Below are 25,936 nucleotides of genomic sequence, written 5' to 3' on the forward strand. Positions count from 1 at the left end.
TTTATCTCATCGCATAGATATTCTGCACGTAAATCATTAGAACACTGAAACAAATGCGTCACTGCTGGTTCCGACATAACACTTGCTGCGGTATCAGCCTACATGGAAAGAATCCGTCTGATCGACCGTATGCTTAATACAGTGCGTACGTAATAGCATGTTTACATTAAAAACCACAGATGATTATAAGTACCAATGAAAGCCTTCGTGTTCAGTTCGAATACGTACTGCAGTAGTAATAATCTTGACCACAACTTGATAAAATGCCCACTCGTCATTTGTAGTTACCCGTAGAACTATTAATTCCTAATTAGTTCCACATTTGTAAATAATATCTCCACAAAGGTCTCGTTTTTGTTTTTTTGCTTTTGTTGTCGGACGTACATCTTTAGCTCACGGGTAGCCTATCGCCGTCTCCAGTCAGATACACTACATAGGAAGACATTCACACAGCCAACATGGTCATCAAACAGCTAAACCGTATATCCTAAATATGGGTTTACTTCTGTAGATAACGGCAATCGAACTGGCATAAATATTTGCGGGTTTTTCCAATTACGGCACATTGTGATGGGTATATAGAGACATAATAGACAGTTCACCCCTAGACATACTTTTTGCATGGCTTTTACTTCGTCGCGTGGAACGATGCGCGAGCTTTAGGCACAGCTCTGTGTCTTGCAGAATCTTTACAATGATTACGTGATAATCCGCGTGATATAAAAATGCATGCTGCAATCTTTACTTAGAGCTCTTTATATTTGAATCAATTCAAGTTGACGTAATTGGGCTGATCCGAGCAATTCTCACAGTAACTGATGAAATATGGGGTCGTATCTAGAATTCTGAATCTAATTTCATAGACAGTTGACGTTAAATAGCGTTCTACTGTTTTATGCAATTGTAAGATACATATACATCTCGATTCGTACTTGATAATCAACAAACGGGTTGCGAGGCGTGAGTAATTGTACAGAAGACTGAAGCTATCTTGCACCGGGAAGTGTCTAACAAGTTTTATGCTGACATACGAAACAGCGTAATATACACATAATGCGCATAATACAAGAACTATTGGCAGACAATAGCTGAGAAAGAGCAGCCAATCACCGCCTCTATGAATCTTCTGCGATGATACTTTCGTTTGACGAAGAATAGATTTCTTCGCAAGCCTACAATGCAATCGATTGGACGGTTGATTGTGGTGTCGTAACATATTTAACACCTTCCAAAACTGTTTAACCTGTTTATATTTACAAATATGAGAAAAGAATCAGCAGCGTAAATAAAGCGATAACAATATCTGATCATTATAGCACGACTGCTGCTACGACCCGTATCTACTTTCGTTTCAGGCGATTCCGTCGATTACGTTCGAGCTTCAATTTGACCTCGCTTGCGCTCAAGATGATGACGAGGTACATCGTGCTGCTTACAACGCTGTTGATGATGGACCTCTGTGACGCTTGTAAGTCGGTTATGATGGTGATATTGGTGCACGGAGTTTAGAGTTGGCATAGAAGTGCTAGTCTCAGTACTCTCAAGTGCCCTGAAAAGTCCTTACTTCGGAAATCTACGTAAGGAAAGTAATCAACCAAATGAAAATAAATGTCCTACGAAACGTACTGAGGAACGGTCCTACTAATTCAATGTCGAGCTGGTATACGTAAAGCCACATACTCATATAATAATAATAATCATTATTATTAGCTGAAAAAAAGATCTTGAAAGGGTTTGTGCCTGAACAAACGGTTTGTGTGCAAAGGTAGTCGAAAATTGCTTAAAAATTTAACGTCCCCTGCAATAATTATCTCTCTTTTATCTTCTTCCATGGTATTTTCTTATGAAATAAGCGACGTCAGCAGAGTATATGGAACGAAAAAACAACGAACTACTCTATTTTAATAGTCAGGTTTTAGTTGCTCTCTTACGGGTTTGCGTGATTTTCAAAAGCCTAACCAAATATGCTGTAGGAAAAGGAAGCAAACGATACTATACTATCGGACATTGTTATTGGCCACAACAAGTCCAGGTATAATCGTTAGAGAAGAAAGCCGATTTGTGTGCCTTTGTCTTCTTTTAATGGATCAGTAGACAGCCTGATTTGAGCCTTAAAATTTACTGTTCGCCGCAGTTATGCTACGAAGTATTTGATTTGTTTAATACCTTGTCCTGAGTCACTTGTTTATTATCTAATTTTAATAGTAAATAGTAGGTGACTAACTTTACGAATTCACTAGAAGCAAAACGATGCATATTTGATATAGCCAGACAGACAGTCACTTCGAAACCGGGACAGAATCTCAAACTTTACAGAAGGCAAGATACATGCATAACCGGAAAGCTTTCAACTAACGAGGGTTCTAATTTCTTTGAAAAGTTCTTTTTCTAAGAAGGTAATGTACATATGCATCATTTTTAGCCTATTGTGTGCACACATCTCAAAACATTGCTTTTGTACCATGACGCGATCGGCGTAGCATAAAAACACGAGCCACACAACTTTGACAGAGGGCATATTTTTGCAAATCAGCGATAATGAAAAGAAAGATACAAACTGAATAAGAGTAATTTTCACCGACACCGTGAGTCGAATATTGGTTCAGCACAAGCTAATTTTCTTAATCGCGGCCTTTTCGCTCGACTTTGGCCACTCGTTTTCATATTATATGCTGCCCTGTCACAAGGTTGAACACCTTAGGTGATTTGTCAAGGTCATGTGGTAGCAATTTCCGGATCGTTTCTAGCTTCCTTAGAATAATTGTATAAAGTGTGCCTTATTGAAACAAGCGCCTTGAAAGAGATATTCTGTTGAAATTATGGACCTCCTGACCGAGCTAATTTAAATTACCCGCTCGAATGGTTTACTGTTGATTTCAATATGTGAGTATTTTTCTACTATGACGATTCGATTTCAGTTATTGAGCATATTGTCGATACCACTCCGAGGGACGACGAGGAACTTAGAGTTCTAACACTCAACAATGAGATGGTCCTATGTTACACGCAAGCGGCGAAGAACGTCAGTGGCACAGGATTCGAGGAAACCCTCGTGACATGCTGGTCAGTAACTATGCCCCCCTGGTAATGTAGTCATAAAATGTATGCCCACTAGGGTCAAGGACGTTCTTTCGTGATGGCAACGTATTTGCTTACCGAAGGCGCGGAGATTTTGGTTTGAAACGACGCATCGATCAATACATGCTTCGTTTTATGCTTCTTCAGCAACGTGCAACGGCACGTGCCAAGTGTATAACTTGAAATAGACTTATAAATATGAATTGCTCTAAGTATCAATAGATTAACTGCTATGTGAACATATGTGTTGTAGAAACATATGTGTCTTTCTAAATTTATATGACTAACTTCGACTGCTTACTTCGACAAAGGGTAAGCTATTCTTTTGGCTAAAATCACTATATTTTTCGACGTTAACTGCTATGTCGTAGTTTTTATAATAGTCGTTCAAAATCCACACAGACATGAGGGACACGTTATTCTCTGTCAAATCTTTTTCTTTTCACTCCGAGTTACAACGCTAGCCATAATCATTCAACTCACCCTGATAATAAAGAAAGCTCGTCTCTGAGGCTACCACTAAACAGATAGATATGTGAGGCAGCTTTAGCTGTCACAGCGCAAGTACCAAGCCGCCAGCCCGCGTTGTTTTTTTACTTCTATATATGCATTTTATTCCCCTTCGTTAGTTCCCAAGGGCCCCCAGAATATACATACAAATACTGGATTCTAATTATCACTTATGCATATGTATGTATATATATATATATATGATAGAACTTATTTTCCAGAGGGCTTCAAATCCCGCCATCGGTGCATACAACTACATAATTTGCATGGACAAAAAATGTATCACCTAGAAGTGTATTTAGGGTGTATCTGAATGTTTTAAGGATTATGTTCGGTGTCGCGGTTTGCCACCTCATTAGATTGCTAACTCTCAACACAATACGAAATGTATTCACGGCCCGATCCGAATCGAGACCATTACGTGTTCCTAAGGGTACATCTAGCGCTCTTAGCGTTTATTTTCCAGTTCATACGCGTACTTGTCCTAGCTCGAGGATGAAACTAGTGTGTTTAGCCACAGCTATATGGTTGACAGGGGCGTGTCTACATAAACAACCTAACCTAGTCCTAGACCATTACGCCTGGAGATGCTTTAAGCACTTGTCCAAACTCTGACCTTAAGCCGGCTGACCAGTCAGCAGTTACGTAATTAGCTTGTCACAAGCTCATATGTTAACCAGCTGCAATATATTCACTGGAAAATCGCAAAGCCTGCACAGATTATCTATAAGTCCTGTAAAACAGCGATAATAAATGTTTATAGCCCAAAGAGAACAAGGCATTGCAATATCACAGAAATGGCCCGATCAAAGATTTGAGAATTCAAACAAGAGTAGCCTTACAGCTAAACGGCATGCTATATTTGTATTTTTATGACCATCCCAGTGACCTCTACACGCGGGAGCTATTGTATCCACAAAATTAATAAAGTCCAACAAGTATCTAAAAAGCTTACGACTTTTACGCAATTTCACGTTTGCTAGAAGTCTTGCCGACGATTCAACCTTTTCTAACGGGCAGCTAATCGTTTTCTCTGGCTTGGAGCCAGCGGACCTTTAACCTACTTTTAGGTGGGTCAGTGGTATTTCCACGCAAACACCTTTCAGCTGTTTGGGCAGGCAGCACCTGCCTTGAAAAGAAGGCTGTCAAGACGGTGACGATTTTAATTTTCGCCGAAGTTCTTCTATTAGCTATTTCGATTAAAGCAGCAGTTCATCACGGCAAGGTAGCTACTGAAAGTAATCTAGCACAGGATTTATCTCGTGCTCCACTCTACGTTTCTATCCTGAAGGTCGACAATGGTAAACTGCACACTGCTTAGTCAGCATTCGTCAGCGTCGGCGTCACCGCGCGGACAACTCAACAAACGAATCGAAACGATGACAAACGAAAGCCGTTTGCATCTGAAGGCTTGTGCGTTACTTTGTTGTGGCTGTGACCGATGTCTTTTTTAGTTTAGCCCCGGCCATATTTATGACCTAACCAGCAGCAGATAAGTAGCGCGGCATTAAACTTGCACCAGGCGCTATTAGTAGGCAGGAATCAAACGCGGCCTCACAAGGCCATTACGTGGTACCTCTAGCTTATTTTGTTTACTTTGCCGCTACTGTTGGCTTTATATTCCGGTGTTCTATCCTCAGTGCGGCGTAAACACCGGACTCGGCCGTTACGCCAATGGCATCATTCTGTTTCATTTCCTATTAACGATGCAGTACCAGCACGGCAAACGACGTTGTCCTCTCTTTCATAGTCTGTATCAACGATAGGAACATGACTGTCGTTCGTTGGCCAAGATTCGACAAAGGGCACAGTGTAAATTCATGCTACTAAAAATATCGTGAAGGCTGTCCGCCAACTCGAATTTAATTGACCCCTGTCAATAAGGGTTTCGGTCTAAGCTAAAAGCAAGAAATAGAATAAAGCAGTAACTAGTGCTATCTACAACTGCCCTTCGCAGACAGCAAATTCGTCGTTCATTTTTTACGTTGCCCTGTTGCCCCTTTCGCGACTCCGTCGTGCAATTGCTGTAGTGAGCGAAACTCAGGATTACCGTTTGTCGACTTCTTGCGGTTCGTTTGATACGGTCGCTGATACTACAACGGCTGTTGCTGCTCATCGTATTGGCCTACTAGGTCTCTTAAGTGGAACGGATAAAGGAGACATAAAGAGAATGATCTGCTGCAGACGGGCTGTACAACCGTCTGACGCTTCGTGTCGTTGGGCCATCTGTTGTAGAAGTGAGTTTCACTGAGAAAATCAACAACCAGTATAGACTAAGCCCTTCACCCGCCGTCTCAACAAGCGACCAGAATGGCAACGCTCTACAAAACTGTCTTATATTACGTTTTTTAATCTAGCTATACGTCACGTTGAAGCGACTGCAAACAGAGTATATGCGTGCTGATCCGAATGATGGCCGCCTATGACGAAGGCTGTTCCGGCGAGAAATTTCGATGAAGTACTTCATGAATTGCTCTCTCTTTTTGTCCAGTAACTGGTAAAGTGGAAGAAGTGTCGAGCGTAGCGTATCTATATAAATCAGAGATCAGAATAAGGTTAATTTTTACAAGTGGAAAATGGATGTATTAGTAAGAAATTCGTGTAACGCTTGCCCGGTGTTTACGTATAAAGCAAAAAATAAGATCCTAAGCAGCTAGCAAGAAGAGCATCCCTATTACTGAATCAGAAGTCTATAATATTAAATGTCAAAAATACGGGTAATCTACCCTGAAGCCTAGAAGGTTTGCTCCGTTCGCACTAGAAATGTATTGTCCATGGTAATTCTAAGACCATACTTTTCCAGACGGAGGTAAGTTTATTTTCTACCAATTTGTCGTCTCGCATATCGCTAACTCTGACGGAAAAAGAACAAAGAATAATAGACAGAAGCCAGTATCGATCAATCGTTGTTATCTGACCGGAATAGATTGTTCTCAAATGGTGTAAGCTACATGGTGCCTTCCGTACTCACTTACTGGTCTTAGTGAGGCACTCTAGTAGTAAGAACAGTTGGAACCATACGTGATTTTATTCTACTACCACTTTATAGGGGTTCTATAATGAATCGATGACACCTGAAAATGGCTTGATGAGTCAAGACATGGAAGGCCTAAACCTGACCGGGCCTTTGGTCGACCGACCTGAATATGAAAGCTGTCAGTTCGAATTTTTGCTACTGAATATAAACGTGAGGGCTTGGCTATTCATTTGGCGCTGACTTGAATGTCTTGTTGCTCATGCTACTACTATATGGATTCGCGACGCTTACAAAAAAGCACGATCTTTCCGTATGTATGGATTCACGGCGATCCCTAAACATTTTGAAGGCCGTGTAAAAATCTTATTTTAGAAGTCGGTCAACTTATCTAGTTTTAAGACAATCAAAAATATCGCTTGCTGGGCCGTGACGAGGTGCCGTTAGTATAACCCGTATATTTAGAAAAAAAAAAGTTACGCTTGGGATGAACATTCGTCGTTTATATATATATATGACGTTGCACCGAGTGTTTATGCACTCTGACAGGTACTCTTTAAACAACATTCTTCGAGCAAGTATTTTAAGATGAATCTGTGATATTTCCTATGGCAGATGCACATTAAGTTGGCACACAAGATATGGCTTGATCGACCTAAACTTCATAAAGTTTAGGTCGATCAAGCCATATCTTCTATAAGAATATTTCCAGCGGAAAAAAATGTACTAACGTTACATATACGGTTAGTCTATAGTTGCAAAAAAACACTTTTCTACTACTTCGCTAACTCGCAATATACTTGTCGTTCAAGAAAATGGGAAACGATTTTTTGTCTTTACTTTGTTATCTGTACCTCGTGTACTTCTAGTCTTTAAGTACATCTGCAAAAAAAATCTGTCTCGGAGAGTGTAAGAAGCGATAAGATTTTCGTGTTTTTTTTTACACAAAATGCTTGCCTAACATGGTTTCAGCGTTCTTATCATAGAGCTACTCCGGCTCAGCGCTTGAACCATTAACGAGTAGCTGCAGTGAAGTATCCACACCCAGTGGAATGCTAAAGGATGACGACCAGTCTCTAAAAAAAGAATAAGCATTGTTCTTTTAAGGATCTAGAAGGAGTATCTACTATGCACTGAACTCTATAACTAAAGCTAAATTAGTTTATAGGATTTTGTTGTTGTTTTTTTCGTGTTTTGCGAATTTTCTATCTTAGAATCGTATTGGCCATTTGATGTGTAGTTTTTTTTATCAGTGCACGATCCGTACCCGAATGCTTCACCCTGTGTTGCTAAGTGTATGTGGAGTCGTGTATTTAAAGAGCTGCAGTTTAGGGTACCTTTGTTATGCTAATTTCAATTTGACCGCCGTTGAGACAAGGAGGTATCCGACAATCTATGTAGCAATATTTATTGATTATTGCAAAGTAGTTCTCCCCCCGGGCGATTGATCTGCATCGATTTCGTCGTCATTGGCTCGTTGCATCTGATTTATGTACAACAAATGCGACACCCAAGCTCAGTTGCGCCTCGTATAAGCGTTCAGACGTTAGAGATATCCGCAGCCATAAGAGTTGCCCACACACGGCATGGTTAACATTCGGCAGTGTGTGTATCGATATATTCCACAAAAAATTCTCTCCATTAATCATTTACGGTAACAACGCCCCTATTCAACTATTGATGATAACTTCGTTTGTTGTCATGGGATCAAAGAACTAGGCAAATTTTTCATGAGTAAACTTCGCGAGAACAGCGTCCTTTGACCAAATGTAAACAGAGAAAGCGAGGTGTTTGTCATTTCATTTCATTAAGACGGTGTTCGAATTTCTGGACGAGGGGCGGCGCTATTCAATCTCTCAACCACCGCTACAATGATCGCTTCTATAAAGATTAGTACTACGTATCGTTCTTCACCTCGGCTTAGGTATTGCGTGTCGCCAATGGCGACCGTGACAGACGCAACAGCTGCGTGCTCGCGAACAAATCCGACCAAACAGGCACTCTGAGAAGGAAGTTCCTATTTCTCAGTTTCTGTCCCCCTCCTCTTGCCCTCTCTCGCTGTCTTTTGTACTCTGTACAACTTTTCCTCCTATTAAATCTGGATAAGGCTGAACGAAGCAGTAGAGTCGTATTCGATTAGCGAAACTGCTATATTCGTGGCTACATCAAATATGTGTGCAAATGAGGACATTTTGGTCTTCGTAGAGACTGTGCAGAATCCACGATATAGGCTGTGCTGGTCAGAAACCGAGCGTTTGGCGACAACAGATACGTGGGCCGTAGATTACTCCGCTGGGCCTTTAGCACTCCCGGCTGCTTTTGCAACAGAAAAGAATGGCGAACTAAATGGGGTACGAGGCAAAATGAGACCTAGCGGGCATTATGACATCTCCGCATAAACGTGAGTTGAAACGTAACGTACCGCTATCTCAGGCAAAATCTTTTTCCGCGTATGTTGTTTACGTGTAGTGCACGTTGGGTATTTGCAGCGGACAACAACACAATGAGGATGGAGTATTTTGGAAGGCCATTAGATAATTTTAATTAATAACGGCGTAGTTAGATGAGACTTTAACGTAATAAATTTTGCGAATACGTTCATATATAACGGATACAATGTGTCCGTTTAGGAGATGGTCGCTTTTAGCATAACGGAAGGTTTCTTAGGTGCGGCCTTCGTCATCTATTAATGCGAGATTTCCCCAACAGCTTTATAAACGATGCCAAAACCGATCACGTAAGTGTATACGGAAACCCACGACGATTGAGGACGGTCTCTAAGCTTGTGACATTGCAAGCGAGTCAGAACGACGAACAGAGATACACTGGCATCGAGGCTTTTGTGGAGCGAAGAACGCAAATGTTTTTCATCTAATTCTAGACATCTATTATTTTCTGAATGGCATGCTTGGCTCGCCAGCTTGTACAGTTATGAACCACCAGGATGGCACGAAAGTCTAACTGTTTCGAGACTTTATCAAAGAGTCTTAAGTAGAGATTGAAGATTAGTCGATTCCTGAGAGCTTTGCGTTGCCTTATTTTTAATTTATCGGCAACAAGTACATTTGCTTCTAGATTACGTTACGCAAGCTCCACAAGCTGGAGGAGTGCTATCGTGTTTCAATTAAGCACAAAAGAGCAAGGCTAAATAAGGCCAGTCGAAACTGATAGCATTATTAGGTCCTCCCATTGGATCCCTGAATGGTAGGCATAGACCTATTGCAGCTTTCTTCGATTTTGGGAATATACATTCTCTCTGTCTTGCTCTTTCTGATGCAATGCCTCATAGGGAGGTTTTAGATACATTTCGAAAACCAACTCTAAGCGTATTCTCAATTGTTGTAAAAGCTTGTACTGCATAGCTTTAAGCGTTATGCGAACTGGGCGTTATCCCATTTACTATTAGCATTCAACCCTGTAAAAGCGGCCTGTGCAAACTTGCCGCTTTTACTGGGTTACGGCAAGTAAAACGGCGACTCGCGACGTCTTAGTTGAGCGATCTTCTTTTCCTTTTGAATTCACGCTGTCAAAGGTGCGCACCGTTTCCACAAACCAACGGGGTTCCTCTCAGAGGGGAATACTATAGCATCTAGCACATCTCAAAGATGTCGAAGTCCCATCGACTCCGTACCCTCGCCGAGAGGGCGAGCGACTGAACTGCGTTTCGTTTAATTATCTGTTGAGCAAGAGACTGGTCTATCTGAACTGGGCCTCATAGCCTTATAAAGCGTTCTATTCCATCTAACGGAGAAGCTAGATGTTTACTTACTACTCTTGTTATGGACTGAGTGTACACATTGAGGAATGGAGTGTATGCTAAAGAACCTTTTTTCCGTCCCATAATCATTTCCTCTTTAGAATGAGGTTTCCATCAGTTTACTTATCTCGTAACGACTGGGGCAACTAGTTTCTATAAATAGATTTGAGTTGCAAATGCTAAGCGCGCTGGATGGTCCCTCATAGAACTCGTCAGAAAGCGGGCGTTCTATGCAAAAATGCCAAAACAGTTGATTGTAATTACCACACGTTCAAGTACAAAAGGCGTATTTAATAAAATGAAAGCAACTATCGATGAATCATAGACCATTTATCATCATAACTATAGAATTATACTACATTTTTCGTAACCGTTTCCAAAATTTATTTTCTTTTCAAAGAAGTGACCTACGAGGCCTACGTTTTTAAGCGCCAACTTTCGCTTTTCCGCCACTTGCGTACCAGGCAATCCTCGGGACGCCAGCGCACTAAGTCTAGATTATCCTGCAATAAAATTCGATTGGTTAGCGTTCCTATAGGGAAAACTTTGTGCACTTCAATAGGTAACCGCTAAGGCGAATTCCGACGCAAACCAGACTATCCTATGCAAAACGGACGTTTATTTAGCCTTTAGTTGACGTTAACGAGGTGACCTTCGCAGAATAAAGGCGACAAATATTAACTCTGTCACTGCTCTACAATAAAAGTAGAACTTTTTGCTTTGATCAACGTTTCACTAAACATGAAATGTTTGACGGTGGTATTTTCGAATGATTTCCCAGTTTTATTGGCCCTGTTTTTTACACGTCTACTTGGCTAATATACGATATTGTAATGTTCGTTGATGTGAGTCGCGCAACGACGCGAGGTGGACAAGGTCTTGCCCCAAAGCGATGGTCATCACTCTAAATTAACCTTAAGGGCTCTTTATTTTTGCTTGGCTGTTCGAAAAGCTCGTATACAGTTGCTTTCACGGTATCTTATCGAGAAACCGGTGCGAACGCAGCCGTCGAACGTGACCTAACATTATCTATCAATTGATGTGGAGCAGATTTCGATCCCGTCTTTGTGTTATGATATGCAAACATTTAAGGGAGCGTATCTAGGCAATAGAACGTGTAGATCAGAGAAGACTAAACTGAAGAAGATCAGAACGCATAGCTGAGGTCAAATGAGTTCATTCACTGTCGACAAGTAGAATGAAACAGGTTAAAAATTCGATCGAATCGAGATTGTGTATAGATATACGTATATTGTAATAGAACGGTGTATTTTGTAGCACGTTCTCCACTGAACGCTTCCCAAGTTTGCGGAGCATGGGAGAGTTAGTTGCATTGTACGGCGTAACTAACATTCCTTTCGTCTGTGGTCTTCTAAACAGAAGTTCGAGATGATATGAAAGGTGAAGGGCTCCTCCGCAACATCGTTCACCTCCATGTGACCTATAGTCCTTTGGGTTTCAGTAATCTGTTGCAGTTATTGCTTCTATTCGCTTGCGCTGGCTTTTGTTTTCGAACCCTTTTTATATGGCCGAAGTAAGGAGGCCAAATATCATCCAGCGACAGCTGTGTGTGCTTTGTGATCTTCTTCCGCGCACGTGGGATCTCTACCCTAAGACTTGCAGACTGCCTTCTATAATCTAACTCTTACGGAACACGATCCGAATTGCTAAATTTGGCCTAACTTTACTGCCGTCGCTCCCATCGAGTGTTCTGTCGGTGAGCGCGAAACATAGCCCATTGATAAATTTAGCATTGTGTCACAGCCAGCCTAATCTTTCAGATATGATACGCGGAAATAGCCACGACGACGCATAGACACTGAGCGTTTCGCGTAACTTTGTACTTTAAAAGACATAAATCGAAGCGACCTCAAATCTTATATAACTAATTCTGTGTTTTCGTCTGGCATAGATTTCCAACGTCTATGTATCTATTCGAACGGATACCATAAAATTTACTTGCAGTGAAAATTAGTGTTAGCACCGCTACATTCAGATTTTACTGCCGACTAATCAATTCCCACCTTAGTCTTTTTCTTCTTTAAAATAATTGTTCTTCTTCTTATAGGAGGACTCGTCAATTATGGCACCGGTGGTAGTAGGAAATAAGCAGTGTCCCCTTTTTACATTTGTAAAAGCTTTCAAAATTTCTCGCCTAGATGGTCTCCCTATTTCAATTCTCTTGAACAGTAGTACGTTTTAGGCGAATTTTTTTGATTGAGCGATAGAAATCGTCCCCAGCTAACGTATCCTTGAGCTCTGGAAAAGAAATTGTGCAAACATATGGTGCAAAGTCAAACTTCGGCATGCTTCCTTTCTATGGGGCACAGAGGTAGGGTCTTGGTGGTCTGTGGCGGATAGCTGTCACGTTAATTTGTCAGGACGACCAGTCGCATCGGTTTCCAAACCGCGCGAACCAAAAGGTCAACATCGTGTGCGTGCGTTTATGATTATGTGTGTTTTTGTAGAATTTTTCTTGCGTCTTTTTTATATCGCTGAACCAAAAAGATGTTCTGCAAGGCTAAAGTGTTTATAAGTCTCAAAGTAGCATCTGTCTTCTCGTTTCCTTTTTCCATAGAAGGTACACATGAAAAATATATAGGAAAAAAATATATGGCCAGATTAATTTCTGCAAATCAAGATTCACGAAAATGCGAAGGATGTTTGTGTTGAGATCCGCTTGTATCATTTAGCGGGAAACGTTGTGTATATAATTGTTTGTCAGTGGCGGGTGAACAGCAAATGACTACCGGGAGCGACAAATGTATAACTGTAATATAGTGTAATCTAGATTTTATTTTATTTCACCATATGTATGTTGATTCAGTATGTATTGCATTGGTGTGCGTAAAAAAAACGAACGACAAAAATCAATTAGCTAAATTCGATTTTTTGAAAGTAATTTTTTTCGAAATGAATATACAATGGCAATAGGCAACGATCGGATGTGTTCCCTCAATCTACCCGCAGCTAATATAGTTGCAATGGGTTAAATTGTTATCTACTGTAGGCTAACGGCCGCTTGGTTTGTGCACGCGTCTAAAGGGCCCAGTTTACGACTTCTACTAAAGGGTTTACTAATACAGATGCATGATTGAAATATTGTACATTACGTGCGCTTATCACGAAAAGTATTAACGTGCACGATATCTATGTTTCATAGATTGCCAAGTTCTTTGTTATTAGTTTTTAACAAACGACTTCGCCTACCCATCCCTAGTCGGGGCCCCAGAATTTCAAGAGCACAAATTTGACGATTACCAGAAGAAACGCGCAAGCATTTACATTAAGGTTACTTAAGGTTAGATGCATATAGCTATAGATATATATAAGCATACACAAAATATCTCAAAGAAATGTATACGGGTCAATGTTTTCTAGGGATGTAATTCGTTAGGAATAATGAGTGAATCAATATTAAGTTTGGGAAAACATAATTTAGTTTAAAATAGAATGAAGCAAGCATGAAAGTGTAGCAGAAGAGTACCGTTGGTAGTTTGAGGCAAATTACCCTAATACGCGACTTCTAATTAATAAGTTTGAAACGTTTAGAATGTTTGAAAGCAACGGTATTGAAGACTCAGAACATCAACGAGCTTTACTGCGAAGAAAAGGTTCTGGAAAATCCTAAACGCTTATAATACAATCGAGTCGCTAAATCTTTATCAATTTATTAGAAATCTCAGGGAATACGCTAGCGTCAATAAACTCTCTTGCGGGAATAGCTTGAGGATCAATAGCCCGCCGTCGTTACGGCAGACAACTGAATTATAAACTGATTGGATGAAAAGAACGGCTGTGCTAAGAATTGGCGCTTGAAGGAAAAGCCCCATATATATACATAAGTTAGTGTATCAGGGTCAGCTTACTATTGGCGTTTCACACTCGGTTACAGAGCAAAACTAGTATTTCTGAATACTGTCAAGTAAGACCTGGTCCTGTCTATGATAGACTGAAGTGCATCTCAATGGGAGCAAGAACGACCACACCAAGAACCCACGACCTCTTTTCCCCTTTTTCGCTTAATTGCGTAAAGCAAAATCCAGTTACCACCAGCTTTTCGGTTTCATGAACGGTACACAAAAGCTTCTTGTGAATGTTTTCTTTGCTCCCGACACTTCACTTTCTGTGCCCACATGGTCCCACTACGGGTTCAATTATAGTGCGTCGCTCGAACAGTTCGAGCATCCTACCGTACGACACCACGACTGTCAACTATAACAACCTAGACTTTAGGTGAACTCGACAAAATTTACTTCCTCCTGCATCCAACATTCGAATAGCGTTTACGACGGCCACAGAGAATAGAGACGGGGCTGCAAAAGGAGCCGGACTGAAAGGATCGTGACGAGATCAGCTGGTGCAAGCCATTTGTACTGTGCCAGTTACCGTAAGAAATTTCGTTAGCTCACGTATCCAATGATCTGACCTAACCAATACTCAGCCGAATGTGGATCGTATGCGATAGAAGTTAAAACTTCGAAGGACCATGTAATACTTATGTGTTCAAAAAGAACTGAAGCTAAGGACCATAGGGTACTTCGTAGAATAAAACGCATAACCTTTATGGGTTGTTGCTGCGCGCGCAATAGCAATTATGTCTGGAATTTTTTAGTACGCAGAGCTCCGGCCTATTTGTTGCCATTTAGAGCTAGTAAATTGCTTTTTTCATGCATCCCAGCAGTAAAATGTAACGCATTTAGATCGCAAGTAAGCGCGAGTATACATCGGCAAGTACAAGCGGCAACCAAGCTATAATGGCTTCGTCATTTTTTGTCCTACTTGCCTAGTGTTATTTGTAATAGATAATTACGAAATCGGCAACCGAATAAACCGACAATGTGTAAAGTTTGCAAGCGAAGATTCAAGATATGCCATACTTAAATAGCAGAAATACGCCAAGAACTATCCTCTAATTGTTTTTACCTCTCTTACTTCGACTGCCATTTGCTCGCTTAAAGATGAATATGATGAGAAAGAAAAGTAATGTTGGTGATTTCCGAAGCTTCCGAGTTTGCAAACTATCCGTGACAGTTCAGCGGGTAACTCATTTGATTGCTAACCGTAGAGACGCGTTGTGGTCGAAGTTCGAATCCGGGCATAAACACAGTTTGTTTCGTGCAAGGATTCAGCCGTCTGATAGAATACCTAATGGCGATACCGGACGTGAAATTCGAAACACAGAGATTTATTAAGTTACCTAAAGCTGCGTGACGGGTCAATCAATTTGATATACTTATCACCTACGCACCAACAGCGTGAAACTACGTTACCTTTCACATCAATTCATTAGGTAGCTATGCCTATAAACCGATATGGGACTAGTAAATATAGAGGCAAGAATGAAAATTAACGTTCACCGATAAAATTTTGGTGTGGTACCAAGGTAAGAGCGGTAACGTAGCCCATTGACACCTGATAAAATCGCTGGGTAATACGCTTCAGCGGAACTTCAGCTGGTCACTGGTGCACGCGCTTTAAGAGCGAAATTTGAGAGATCAACAAACCATAGAGGAGGTAACTATACCTTAAATAAAAAAAAAAAAATAAAAAAAAAGGAATTCCAAACTCAAAAAGGAGGAAGTCCAAAAAGCCTAAAAACATGAACCACGCGCTTGCTGTTGGCCCAGTATGAAATCCATCACAATAACTGCAATGAAATTGTAATGGAAGTGTTGAAAATGAAAAGAAGAACAAAAAAAATATAGGTTTTCATACGTCTATAATCCGAAACGTTGATTTTAGTACGGTCTTAACCTGCTCCTCGATGCCCCCTCATGCTCTTCGATCTAGTAACTAAGCGTTGATTTTCAGCATCAAATAATATTTTTGCCTCTAAATTAATTTTTCGACATATAATAAACTTCTAGTTGCAAGTAGCCAAAAGTTTAATCTAACTATTAGGCATAGTTCGTTTTCTTGGTGCGTAGTTTATTCTATTTGCTCTGCATAAGTTAATATTTGCATAAATTTATATGTTTTGCGTAACATGTTCGCTGTATCGCTGGCTCTAACCACCGTTTCAGATATTTCCGTCTCCACATGTGCCAACCGCACACCCAAACTCTGAATTGTACTTTCATTTTAAAGTATTACGTTAAGTACGAAACACGAAAATCGTATATGTGCATATTTACGTATTTTCCTACTATCTTTCTTTCGGATATCCGACATTCTTCCAAGTTAAAGAAAGCCTGAACAGAGAGACAGCGGAATGTACAGCTGTCAGATTCTCCTTCCTAGGACTTCGGTGCTGTGTTACCTTAAAGGCGACTCTCATACGTCATCGGTTGACGTTACCTGATAAAACGCTGCTATGTCAATATTTATGTTGACCATTTTCTGGAAAGCGTGGCTTTGCTTTCGGCGAGATGAAAAAAAAAAGTAGTCATTAGGTGTGTCATTAAAGTTTAACCCATACCCGCTCGCACATCTGGGGTTTATATTACACTTTGTTATGGACATGGCTTTTACATGCTGGAAAAAGCTGTTAAAAAAAGATTAGAGTTAACCGGCCGCATAAATCATGCGGTTGTTAAGGTAAATGCTATGCGAGTTGGAACTAAAGTATATATGCTACTATTTTCAGAGTGGATAGCCTGCCTAACGCATAGCGAAAGTATATCTGATAGTAACCGCACCCGTTAGTGTATAGCGACCCCTTATTTGTGCGGAAACCATAGAAAATCAAGCAAAATGCTGGAATATTTTTTCCAGTAGCAGTAGTTAAACAGATATTTAGATGGTTTGTGTTGTGGTATAATACCCTGTGAACAGAAAATTATAGTAACAGCTGGCCGTCTCGATACAGGTCCTTAAGTTAAAGATGCTCTCGCATTGCTCTGTATTAACAGCGTTATGTGAATTTTTTTATTAGGTATATAATTATATAGTTTTCATTAAGTAGATAGTTTAACGAGTGTTCTTTTGAAATTTTTACAACAGCATGCGCAATTACTGGTCAGTCTGCATTCGAAAAGTACCGTTGGCGAAGGAGTGCAGCGCGTTACTCGAAGCCCGCATTGAGGAGTTCGAAAGTTCGATGGTTAAAGGCGTCGATTGTTCCACAGTCGACTCACGAAGGTGCCCGTACCAGCTAGAGCATAGCATACATCGTATGTATACAAATCTGATTTTAAAAGCTTGAAAAAATTATCGTTTGGCGGTGTTAATTTAGCGTCTACTCTTGTACAAGCATGGCGGTACTACAGTAATTCTAGTCATTAGCGTATGCGTTTCTTTCCAAAAAAGACCGTCTCCAAAAATCTACTTTGACGAAGTGCACCTTGACCTAGCATTTGTCTATGTTAATGAACCCGAGAGTCATCGAAACGAGCTTGATAATAGCTGTCCTTACTTAATTATACAATAGCAAACAAATTAACAGTTTTTGAAAAACAAACGGGTACCGCGCTTTTAACGCGCGAATCAAAATTGTCAATTATATAAAACCCTTATTATTTATTGCAGTTTGCTTTCGCTCTAATCAGACTTACTTTCTTTCTCTACAGGCATTTCTTTGAAGCTTTCTAGAAGCACAACGCTGATTCTGTTCATGTTCGTTGTACCGTTGCTCCATGTACAGCATAGACTATATACATTAGTAGATAGATTTTTTTAGAGAAACAATGCATCTACTACCTAGGTTTGAAGTACTATATAGTTACGTGTAGGGCTGTATGTGCTTCCTTTTAGCTCAAAGGGGTTTGCGTATACTTTGCCTAGCTAACCAAGGTCCACGTTAGAAGAAGGTGCGTAGTGCTCTGCCAACATGTGCTTTATATATTATGACATTTTCTTCATCCTGTACTCTGCTGATCGACGGAACTTTCACGGCCCTAATTCATTCCATTGGTGTTCAGGCGCCGTGGTTGACATCTATTAGTACCAATCTATAGGTCAGATGACCATTTGTACTCTATGCTCCTTGATATTCCTGCACTCTAATGTTCACGCGAATTTGTTATTGAACGTGTATCGTGACCAATCGAGCATGTATATGTATACGGGAGGCGTTCTAATTAGACCTAATTATTAATTCGAATGGGTGAGTCGCACCTTTCGCAGATTTCTACGGCCGCAAACAAACTGACACCGGCTCTATTTGCCACCAACCTCATCTATACGACACAAGGACTATTCAATTTAGCTGCGAGCGCATCTATTGGAAACATAGTACCAACTCTCGTTTTAGTGTTCCGACATTTTGCCAATCATTCGAACCAGCCGTTGTACCTTCACGTTCTTTTTCTCTGTCTCTTACATCCTTGACAGGGGGTGTGTACACAAACTAATCAGAGAGAAGAGCCTGGTGAGTCTGTCCAGGGAACATCGGCGGGTGTTTTCGAACTGCTATCGTGTTCATCGGTGCTTTGAAAAACGAAGCGTAGCTCCGGCAAGCTAAATTACTTCATGGAATTAAGCTGGGTCAACGAAGTGTACAGCAACAGAGAACAGAAAACGGAAGCTGATGGAGCAATCACGGGAGCCACTGTAGGGATTCTGGTCTATGTCGCTGCACACAATACTCAACATGTATGTTAAAAAAAATCCGATAAAACCTTCCGCAAGCTCGGGTCCTCCTTTTTTCTGGGTCAGGACTGTGTGTAGGTTTGCCTCTGAAAAGCCCTTGCGAAGGATTCGCAGCTGCGCTGCCCCAGCCCAATAGGATTTTTGACGTCTATCGGCCTCTCATCGTCTCTGTAAACGTTCTACGATACTTTGCAGCATCGACTATTCCTGCAATCTGACGGAATGAATCCGTCTTCCTGTTCTAATTAGCTCCAAGTTGATGACTGATTTTTTGTTTCGTCAGAATGTTGCCAACTGAGCAGTATTGCAATACAGATTCATTGGAAGTTTGGGGTAGCTAGAAAGTGAGGCTGGAGAAGTACATGAATTGTATCAGAATAGAGAGAGGATATGTCGGTTTTGCAACGTACAGAGGGAATGTTGACTCTACAAAAGATTGAGCTGTCGCTGACAGGAGGCTGAGTTTGGCTCGTAGCGACGGAAGCTTCTAAGAATTGGATCCTGAAAAGGCTGGCTAGATGATTCTGCTTCGGTAATGGAACTGGGGGCGCTGGTCGAGGAGGTGCGACGTTTTCTTGCTACCAGCAAGAGCCAGCTGAGCACTATAGTTTCTATTACTATTACAGCGTAGACCATTAATCTCTCTTTCTCTGCCTGGTTCTTTTCTCTCCGTTCGCCTCTCTGGGTGTCCAGTTCCTCCCGGAACGACCGTTTCCGTCAGCTGCAAATCCTTCACCGTAAGGCCAATAGTGTGCAAAGCTCTCTTTAAAGACCGGTTCAAGCAAAGAAAGCGTTGACAAGTAGGCTAGACGTAAAAAGAGGAAATGCGGCTAAAGCGGCCATACACGAGTGACCGTCGACTGCCGACGCACTTACCGTTCCTGCAGTTAATTGACTGTGGGAACAGACAAGCGAAAGGCCAAAGTTGGAAAAAAGTGCAAATTTTCTCACCAAAAAAATCAGTGATATCAATAGTCTACCTACATATTTTCCTGCTTTTGAAGAAACGACCAATGATGTCGGAAACGCGTCTTTGCTATTTAGGTTCTTGCTGGTTTTGTTTAGCGTTGATAATACTATCTACTAACGGAGAACACTTCGAGCAACAAATGCTATGAACAATGAAACCTTATAAAGCTCTATAAAAAGCAATACACTATCACCATAATCATCGGCGTCTCTAAACTCACAATATTCGCTTTGATAAAGCGGCAAAAATGAATTATTCTTCTCTGCTTCAAAGCTTCTCATAGTAGTTAATTACTAATTCACTCGATGATTCATCATACCTACTCGCATTGCTAGATTCAAGTACTTAATTCTGGTCAAGATTTCTGAACGGAAACACAGAACCTTTATCAATAGTTTTGAGCCGTTCTAAAGGACTTCTCGAGAAATTTGTCAATCAAACTCTCCAGAAAGCATATCAATATTAATTTCATTTCTTATCGCTCGAGAAGCTGCTTTTGAAGGTAGCTGTTCACAGCTTTCAAATTATGAGAGGTCTCTTCTATAGATAGACAACAACTGAAGATCTATATCAAACTATTGAAATGGAAGGAAGAGATGCCAGCAGCGACTCCTATTGACCCCGTTCAACTAGAGCCTAGAACTGATCAAACCATCGTGTCAGCTGTACGGGAGCCGGTGTTTATGAGCCGGTGTAATGATGAGAATAATGCTTCTCGCGCGTCTGATCCGTATCAGCTAAGTTAATCGAATCGAAATGTTTTACAAGTTACATCACTTCATTTTCATGCGGGAACAGCCTCAGGTGTTTTATGTGACATAACACTTGTGCTTGTTTCTATTTTATTTAGTTAGTCCTTCTGACTGTCTCTTGACTTACGTGAGTTCTTTACGCCCAAGGCGTCCTCAAACAGTGAGGTGATTACCGAGTGTCTATAGTTACTCCCTTCATCTAGATTGTGGGTTCGACTGAATGAATCTTTGACTTTATTGACAAGCCATGCTATATAGTTCACGATAAAATGTGCCTTAGGGAACTCCTGAGACAGTTCACCGGGGTCCGTAGATCACAAATTTGTCGGCTTTGAACATAGAAAGTTGAGAAATTGCTGCTATCGGACGTTCAAATCTAATTTCTAGCAACGCTTTCTAGAAAAATGGTTACATATTGGACATACAGACAAGATTGATTCTGAGTACTCATTGATGATTAGAAAAGAAAAACAGTTACGTGACATAATAGCTTATTTTTCTCCTAAATAATCACTACAAATAGTGAAGGCAATGCGACAGCAACTAACAAAAAAAAACTCTGATGTTAGTAATTCTTTGACGCATTACCCTTAGATCATTTGAGAATTTATGGTAAATTACTTCAATTTTCAATATGGCACGTTTTCTAGTAATTTAAGCGTGATTCCGCTTCCGAGAGAACTCTCATCTAAGCGACCTGTGTCAGCGATCACGAACTGATAAGTAAAAAGAACGAAATGGCTCGTGCTGATGTGCACGAACCCATTTTCAGAGATCTCGAACACATGGATTATCTCACATAAGTAGTGTCAGGTCATTCTTCAAGATCAATGAGCCCCAAAAAGAAATAAACATTTGACAAAATAATAAATCTTTCAAAAACCATTCGAGTTAAACAAGACAAACGATTTCTAGACGCTCGACCCAAAAACGAAAAACAGAGCTAAGGTCTAATTCTATAATCGAGTTGAAACCTGCTCCAATGACAGAAGAAAGAGTCGTATGTATGTATTATGTTCGGCAGGAATCACTTTGAAGTGAACGAGTGAAACTTGGATAGTTGAGGCGTATGTAGTTGGGACCAAGCCTCAAGTATCGGACCCAATTCTACACTGAAGTTGCATTCTATGCCTTTGCAGGCCATTCAGCAAAATCTTAGAGTGCCGAAATCGATAACAAATCGAAGGGATACCATTTAGTACTGCGCCATACATAACCTTCAATAGCTACACTGTGTGGAAAAAACAAGGTCTGAATGATTGGCAGTAAACGCCATTTTATTATTACCTCAGCCAATGCTGGAATAACTGTATGTTTCTCTAATCGATTTAACTTCATCTGTTCCAATAAACAGGTATGTATTCTATCGCCATCTCCTGTCAAGTATAACATATACGTCCTCAAACAAAGCAAGTCTAACTAAGACTATTATGTTGCTCAATGTTTTTGTAGAAACGAAATTTCTACCATTCCTGAAATCGTTCCGTCTTGAAATTCCTTCAACTACAACACGTAAACTAATGAAAATCGATGTACCGCTGAGTGAAGAGTTTAGTTGTTCGATACTTGTTCGAAAAAACTTGTTTCAATACGCACTAGTCCAAATCACTGCATTGGACGCTGTATATCTGTCTTAACGAGCTCTTTAGTATCACCCACAGGCATCCTGATAGTGTACGGCGCTTGTGCATCCTTTCAAGGACAACAAAAAATCACACTCCCTTTAGCGAAAGCGAATTTGTTATAAAACCCCCAAATCTGCCCGCGGGGGACCTGTTTAGCCACGGTATTACCAGGGACACTGTAGTGAATAGATCGACCAGACATCGCACGTCCTTAGATGAACGTGCAAATAGATTTTGAGATATCAGTGCACTTGGTGCTCCAAGCCAGCGGGACTCTGGGCTGTAACATGTTCGGCCCTGTGAGTCGACTCATTGTGAGCCACTTGTCAAAGTTAACTTTCTTCCGCCGTTCTCCGCGATATATTATCGTATTGAAAAAGTAAACTTTATGACGATCATTACTGACGCCATTGGTACCAGCTAAGTTGAGAAATGATGTTTTATTTGACTTCCAGTTAGCACGTCCCTCCTCGATCTACCGAATTCTCCTTAGACCAACAATTGCCTGGGTGTCCCTCGACACGTAACTAAGTTGCATTATGTATATATATATAGTAAGCTGTTGTATTGTATTGCTTTGTCTCATCTCCACGTCATCATGGGTACATACTGTAACAATTTCAAGTTCAAAACTATTAGCAGCGACAGTGGGAACAACAGTAGCAGATGAGGTTGCTCAGATAAATGAACCCGCCAAGCTATTGTGATAGTTTCGGCGATTTAGAAATTCACACGCGGTTCGTCACACGTATTTTGCTACTTCTACTGCTGTTAGCTGGAATATGTGTCATAATTTGCCCTATACCGACGTTGCGTGACGGGAGTCAAAAACGGAAGCGCAGGTAAATTATAGGGCTGTGATCAGCCAATTGCATCGACTACAGTTGTGACGTAGTACTGCGTAAATGGTGTTCTTTTTCTCAGATCAGCTCACACATGTTTTGTGCGGCTGTTCTTATAGTATGGGCACGTAACCATTTTTCTCTCAGAAACCTTTACTCCTGCACGCGTCGTTGATGTTGCCAAAGCTAAAAAGGCATACAGGTTCATAAGAAATAAAGGGAACTGGATTTAAGCCAATTTTTGCTATTTAGTTGACTCGGACAGATCATGCGATGTTCCGACCCTAATGTACGGCAAACAGAGTACTTATTTCCGACGCCCTCACTCTCAGCTGGTAGTAACAACCGCTTTTACGGAATATTTATTGTTCCGATAGCGACCGCCCCTTACGGAGCTACGTAGCCAAAAAAGTATTTACTTATAATAGTTCGTCTAGCAAATGTGGAAACGGTAGTTGTTGTCCGAAAAAAAATGTTTAAATCTCCAGCAGACAGCGTTCACTTCGATCGACCATAATAACACAGTTGCTTTACGGCACATCCTGCATCGATAGCACAGACAGCGAAGATAAGAAAAGCACCCGATGGGGTCGAACAACCCCAAAAAAACCAAAATTCTGTAGTTCCTTTCCATCCCGTTCTATTTAGCTAGATGTGCATTTGGTGGATGCAACAACATGTAACGACGGGCGATTTAAGTAAGTCTTCAAACAGAATAATAATTATGATAGTTATTTATTTGTGACTTTTTCACGGGTCTTACGTAAACTCAGCGGAGGTCAAACGTATGTAACAAACGTGCACTCTTAGTACTAATGGTTAATATAAAAGCGCAGTAGAATTCTATCTGATACAGACAGTTCTGTAATTGGTCTCAGTTCTAAACAATGGCCAGTGTATTAATGCACCATTCGTTTTTTACCGTCGAACCTTGCAGACACAGCAGTTAAGGAACGCTCACAAAGATATACCGGAACAGCAAGTAACATTAATGTAGGCCTGCTGACTCCTGTCCTGACAGTTGCCCTAGTCGTGAAGAACGCAGCTGCGCGAAACCTATGAGACGTTAGGACTTCGGAACCACAAAGGCCACCACAAATTTATCAAGGCTTACAGGCCCTAATCAAGCAGACCAGCAACTGAGCCTAACAAACATACTATCCACATAGCCACCGAGATATAGCGTTGCGCATAACAATAATAATAGCATTCATGTACTATTTATAGGTCAGGTCGCAATGAAGAATCCTGTTATACACTAGTTTAAAAAAAAATGGGTCTGAAAGCAAAAAAGCCAGACGAAACAGGAAGTGAGTAAGGCGAAACATAAGTTAATGTTATTGTTTATTCTAACGCAACGCTTTGCGACAAGTTTAACGACAATGGCTTGGCACCCGTGGACGATTCTAATTAGAGTTTGCGTGTGCTATGTACCAAAGAACTCAAAAGGACGCAAGACATCTAGCGAAGGAGCATACTAGTTAGAGTTATACTCTAATAATAATAATAATATATTATGTCTAATAAAGTGAGATGGTGGACGTTCCGCTAACAACGAACGTCTAATTGTTGTAAATGAGCCATTTGTAAGCGTGTATATACTAACTTTAGGTTATGCTAGATCAGCATAAATAGTCGACAGAAGGACCCCTGTGGTATAGTTTTTCAAGGACGAATAACTAAGGACATAGTATACAGAATCGTTGCATATGAGTATTTTATCAAGCAGCCAGAAGTGCCATTATGCAACTCAGCCATACAAATTGCTTAATATACCTTTCAAATAGTATTCGACCGACTGCAATCGTATGAACGATAGCAGCGGGCTCCGTCTTATGATCGAATTGAAGCGTATGCTTCCGTAAACGAATGTTATTTTGATAAATATTTAGATCAGTGGGGGTCAAATGGGCTCCTCCGTAAAAGCCGGATATTGCAGGACTTTGCGATTTTCCTTTTCCTAGCCTGTTTTTTTTTTGTACACAATTTTCTCTATATATTTTTGCGACTTACATCGAAAACGTAGCTGTGGAAGTAAACCTCTTCAACATCGGCCAACTTAAAGCAAACTTGTGCTTTCGTTCCTGCTGTTGACCCTGTTTGTATCTAACGTAACAGACGTTGTTTTTTTTAGAAACGTGTTTGCAGCCAATTCGGCTACGTGCGCAAAAACCTTGTAACGGTTTAAAGCGATGCCCCCCACAGACGACGACGACGACGACACGGTGGTAAGGGGACGTCCCGCAGAACGGTGTCATGGATCTCGACAGCCGTTGTTGCGGGGTCAGTAAGAAAATATCAATACGTTGATGTCAATGTGTATTCGCAAAATCAAGTGCTGTCATATTGGTTTTAACTGATTAAAAATTTCTATTATTATTATTATTAAGGACGAATGTTTATGCACGCTCATATATACAAGTCATATATAAAGTGAACAAGTATATGTTAAACATCAGAAAATCTACGCTATGACGAAAATAAAGTGTAACGTATTGTTATTACCGATCCAATTGTTCAAGATCAGTATTATTTGAACACAGAAACTGTTAATTTATTATCGAAATAAACAAAACCTTTGATTTTCCAATAAAGAAATATTAACAAAATTCTAGCCCCGCAGTCGCCTAACGTCGTAGCGATAGCGTTTTGAACTGCGGCGTCGCAGGGGCAAGATAATTATTATGTCATTTCGGAACGAAAAGCACTTTAATTTAATTTTAGTTTTCTATTTAACTATTTTTTCTCGATATATAAGGTCCAACATAATCTCTATACGAGCGAAACGTAAACTTCATAAGGATTTTGTTGTTGCCATTGTACGACAAGTACGCTGAGGCTATCGCAAGGAATATCATAGTAGCCATAGCAGTATTTGAGAAAATGCGATAAAAAT

At 40.6% G+C, this 25,936-nt stretch overlaps 1 protein-coding gene and 1 long non-coding RNA gene across 10 annotated transcripts in view; one reads left to right on the top strand and one right to left on the bottom strand.

The window, feature by feature from the left end:
* LOC147752403 (uncharacterized) overlaps positions 1 to 25,553 on the top strand; it is a 44,834-nt gene extending 19,281 nt beyond the window's left edge. For 7 of the 8 annotated variants that reach the window (XM_086971654.1, XM_086971648.1, XM_086971649.1 and 4 more), the window contains 4 exons: positions 1,356 to 1,468; positions 2,919 to 3,063; positions 17,265 to 17,434; positions 23,978 to 25,553. In XM_086971654.1, coding sequence (XP_086827780.1) covers positions 1,408 to 1,468; positions 2,919 to 3,063; positions 17,265 to 17,434; positions 23,978 to 24,102 — 501 coding nt within the window. In that variant the 5' untranslated portion in view covers positions 1,356 to 1,407 and the 3' untranslated portion in view covers positions 24,103 to 25,553. The remainder of the gene's footprint in view (positions 1 to 1,355; positions 1,469 to 2,918; positions 3,064 to 17,264; positions 17,435 to 23,977) is intronic. The other variant, XM_086971647.1, reaches the window with a different exon arrangement.
* The window catches only part of LOC147752402 (uncharacterized), a 64,520-nt gene that overhangs the window by 32,158 nt on the left and 6,426 nt on the right, over positions 1 to 25,936 (bottom strand). The window lies entirely within an intron of this gene.

The sequence above is a fragment of the Varroa jacobsoni genome, unplaced genomic scaffold (genome assembly GCF_002532875.2).
Source record: "Varroa jacobsoni isolate VJ856 unplaced genomic scaffold, vjacob_1.0 scaffold_1274, whole genome shotgun sequence".
NCBI lineage: Eukaryota > Metazoa > Arthropoda > Arachnida > Mesostigmata > Varroidae > Varroa > Varroa jacobsoni.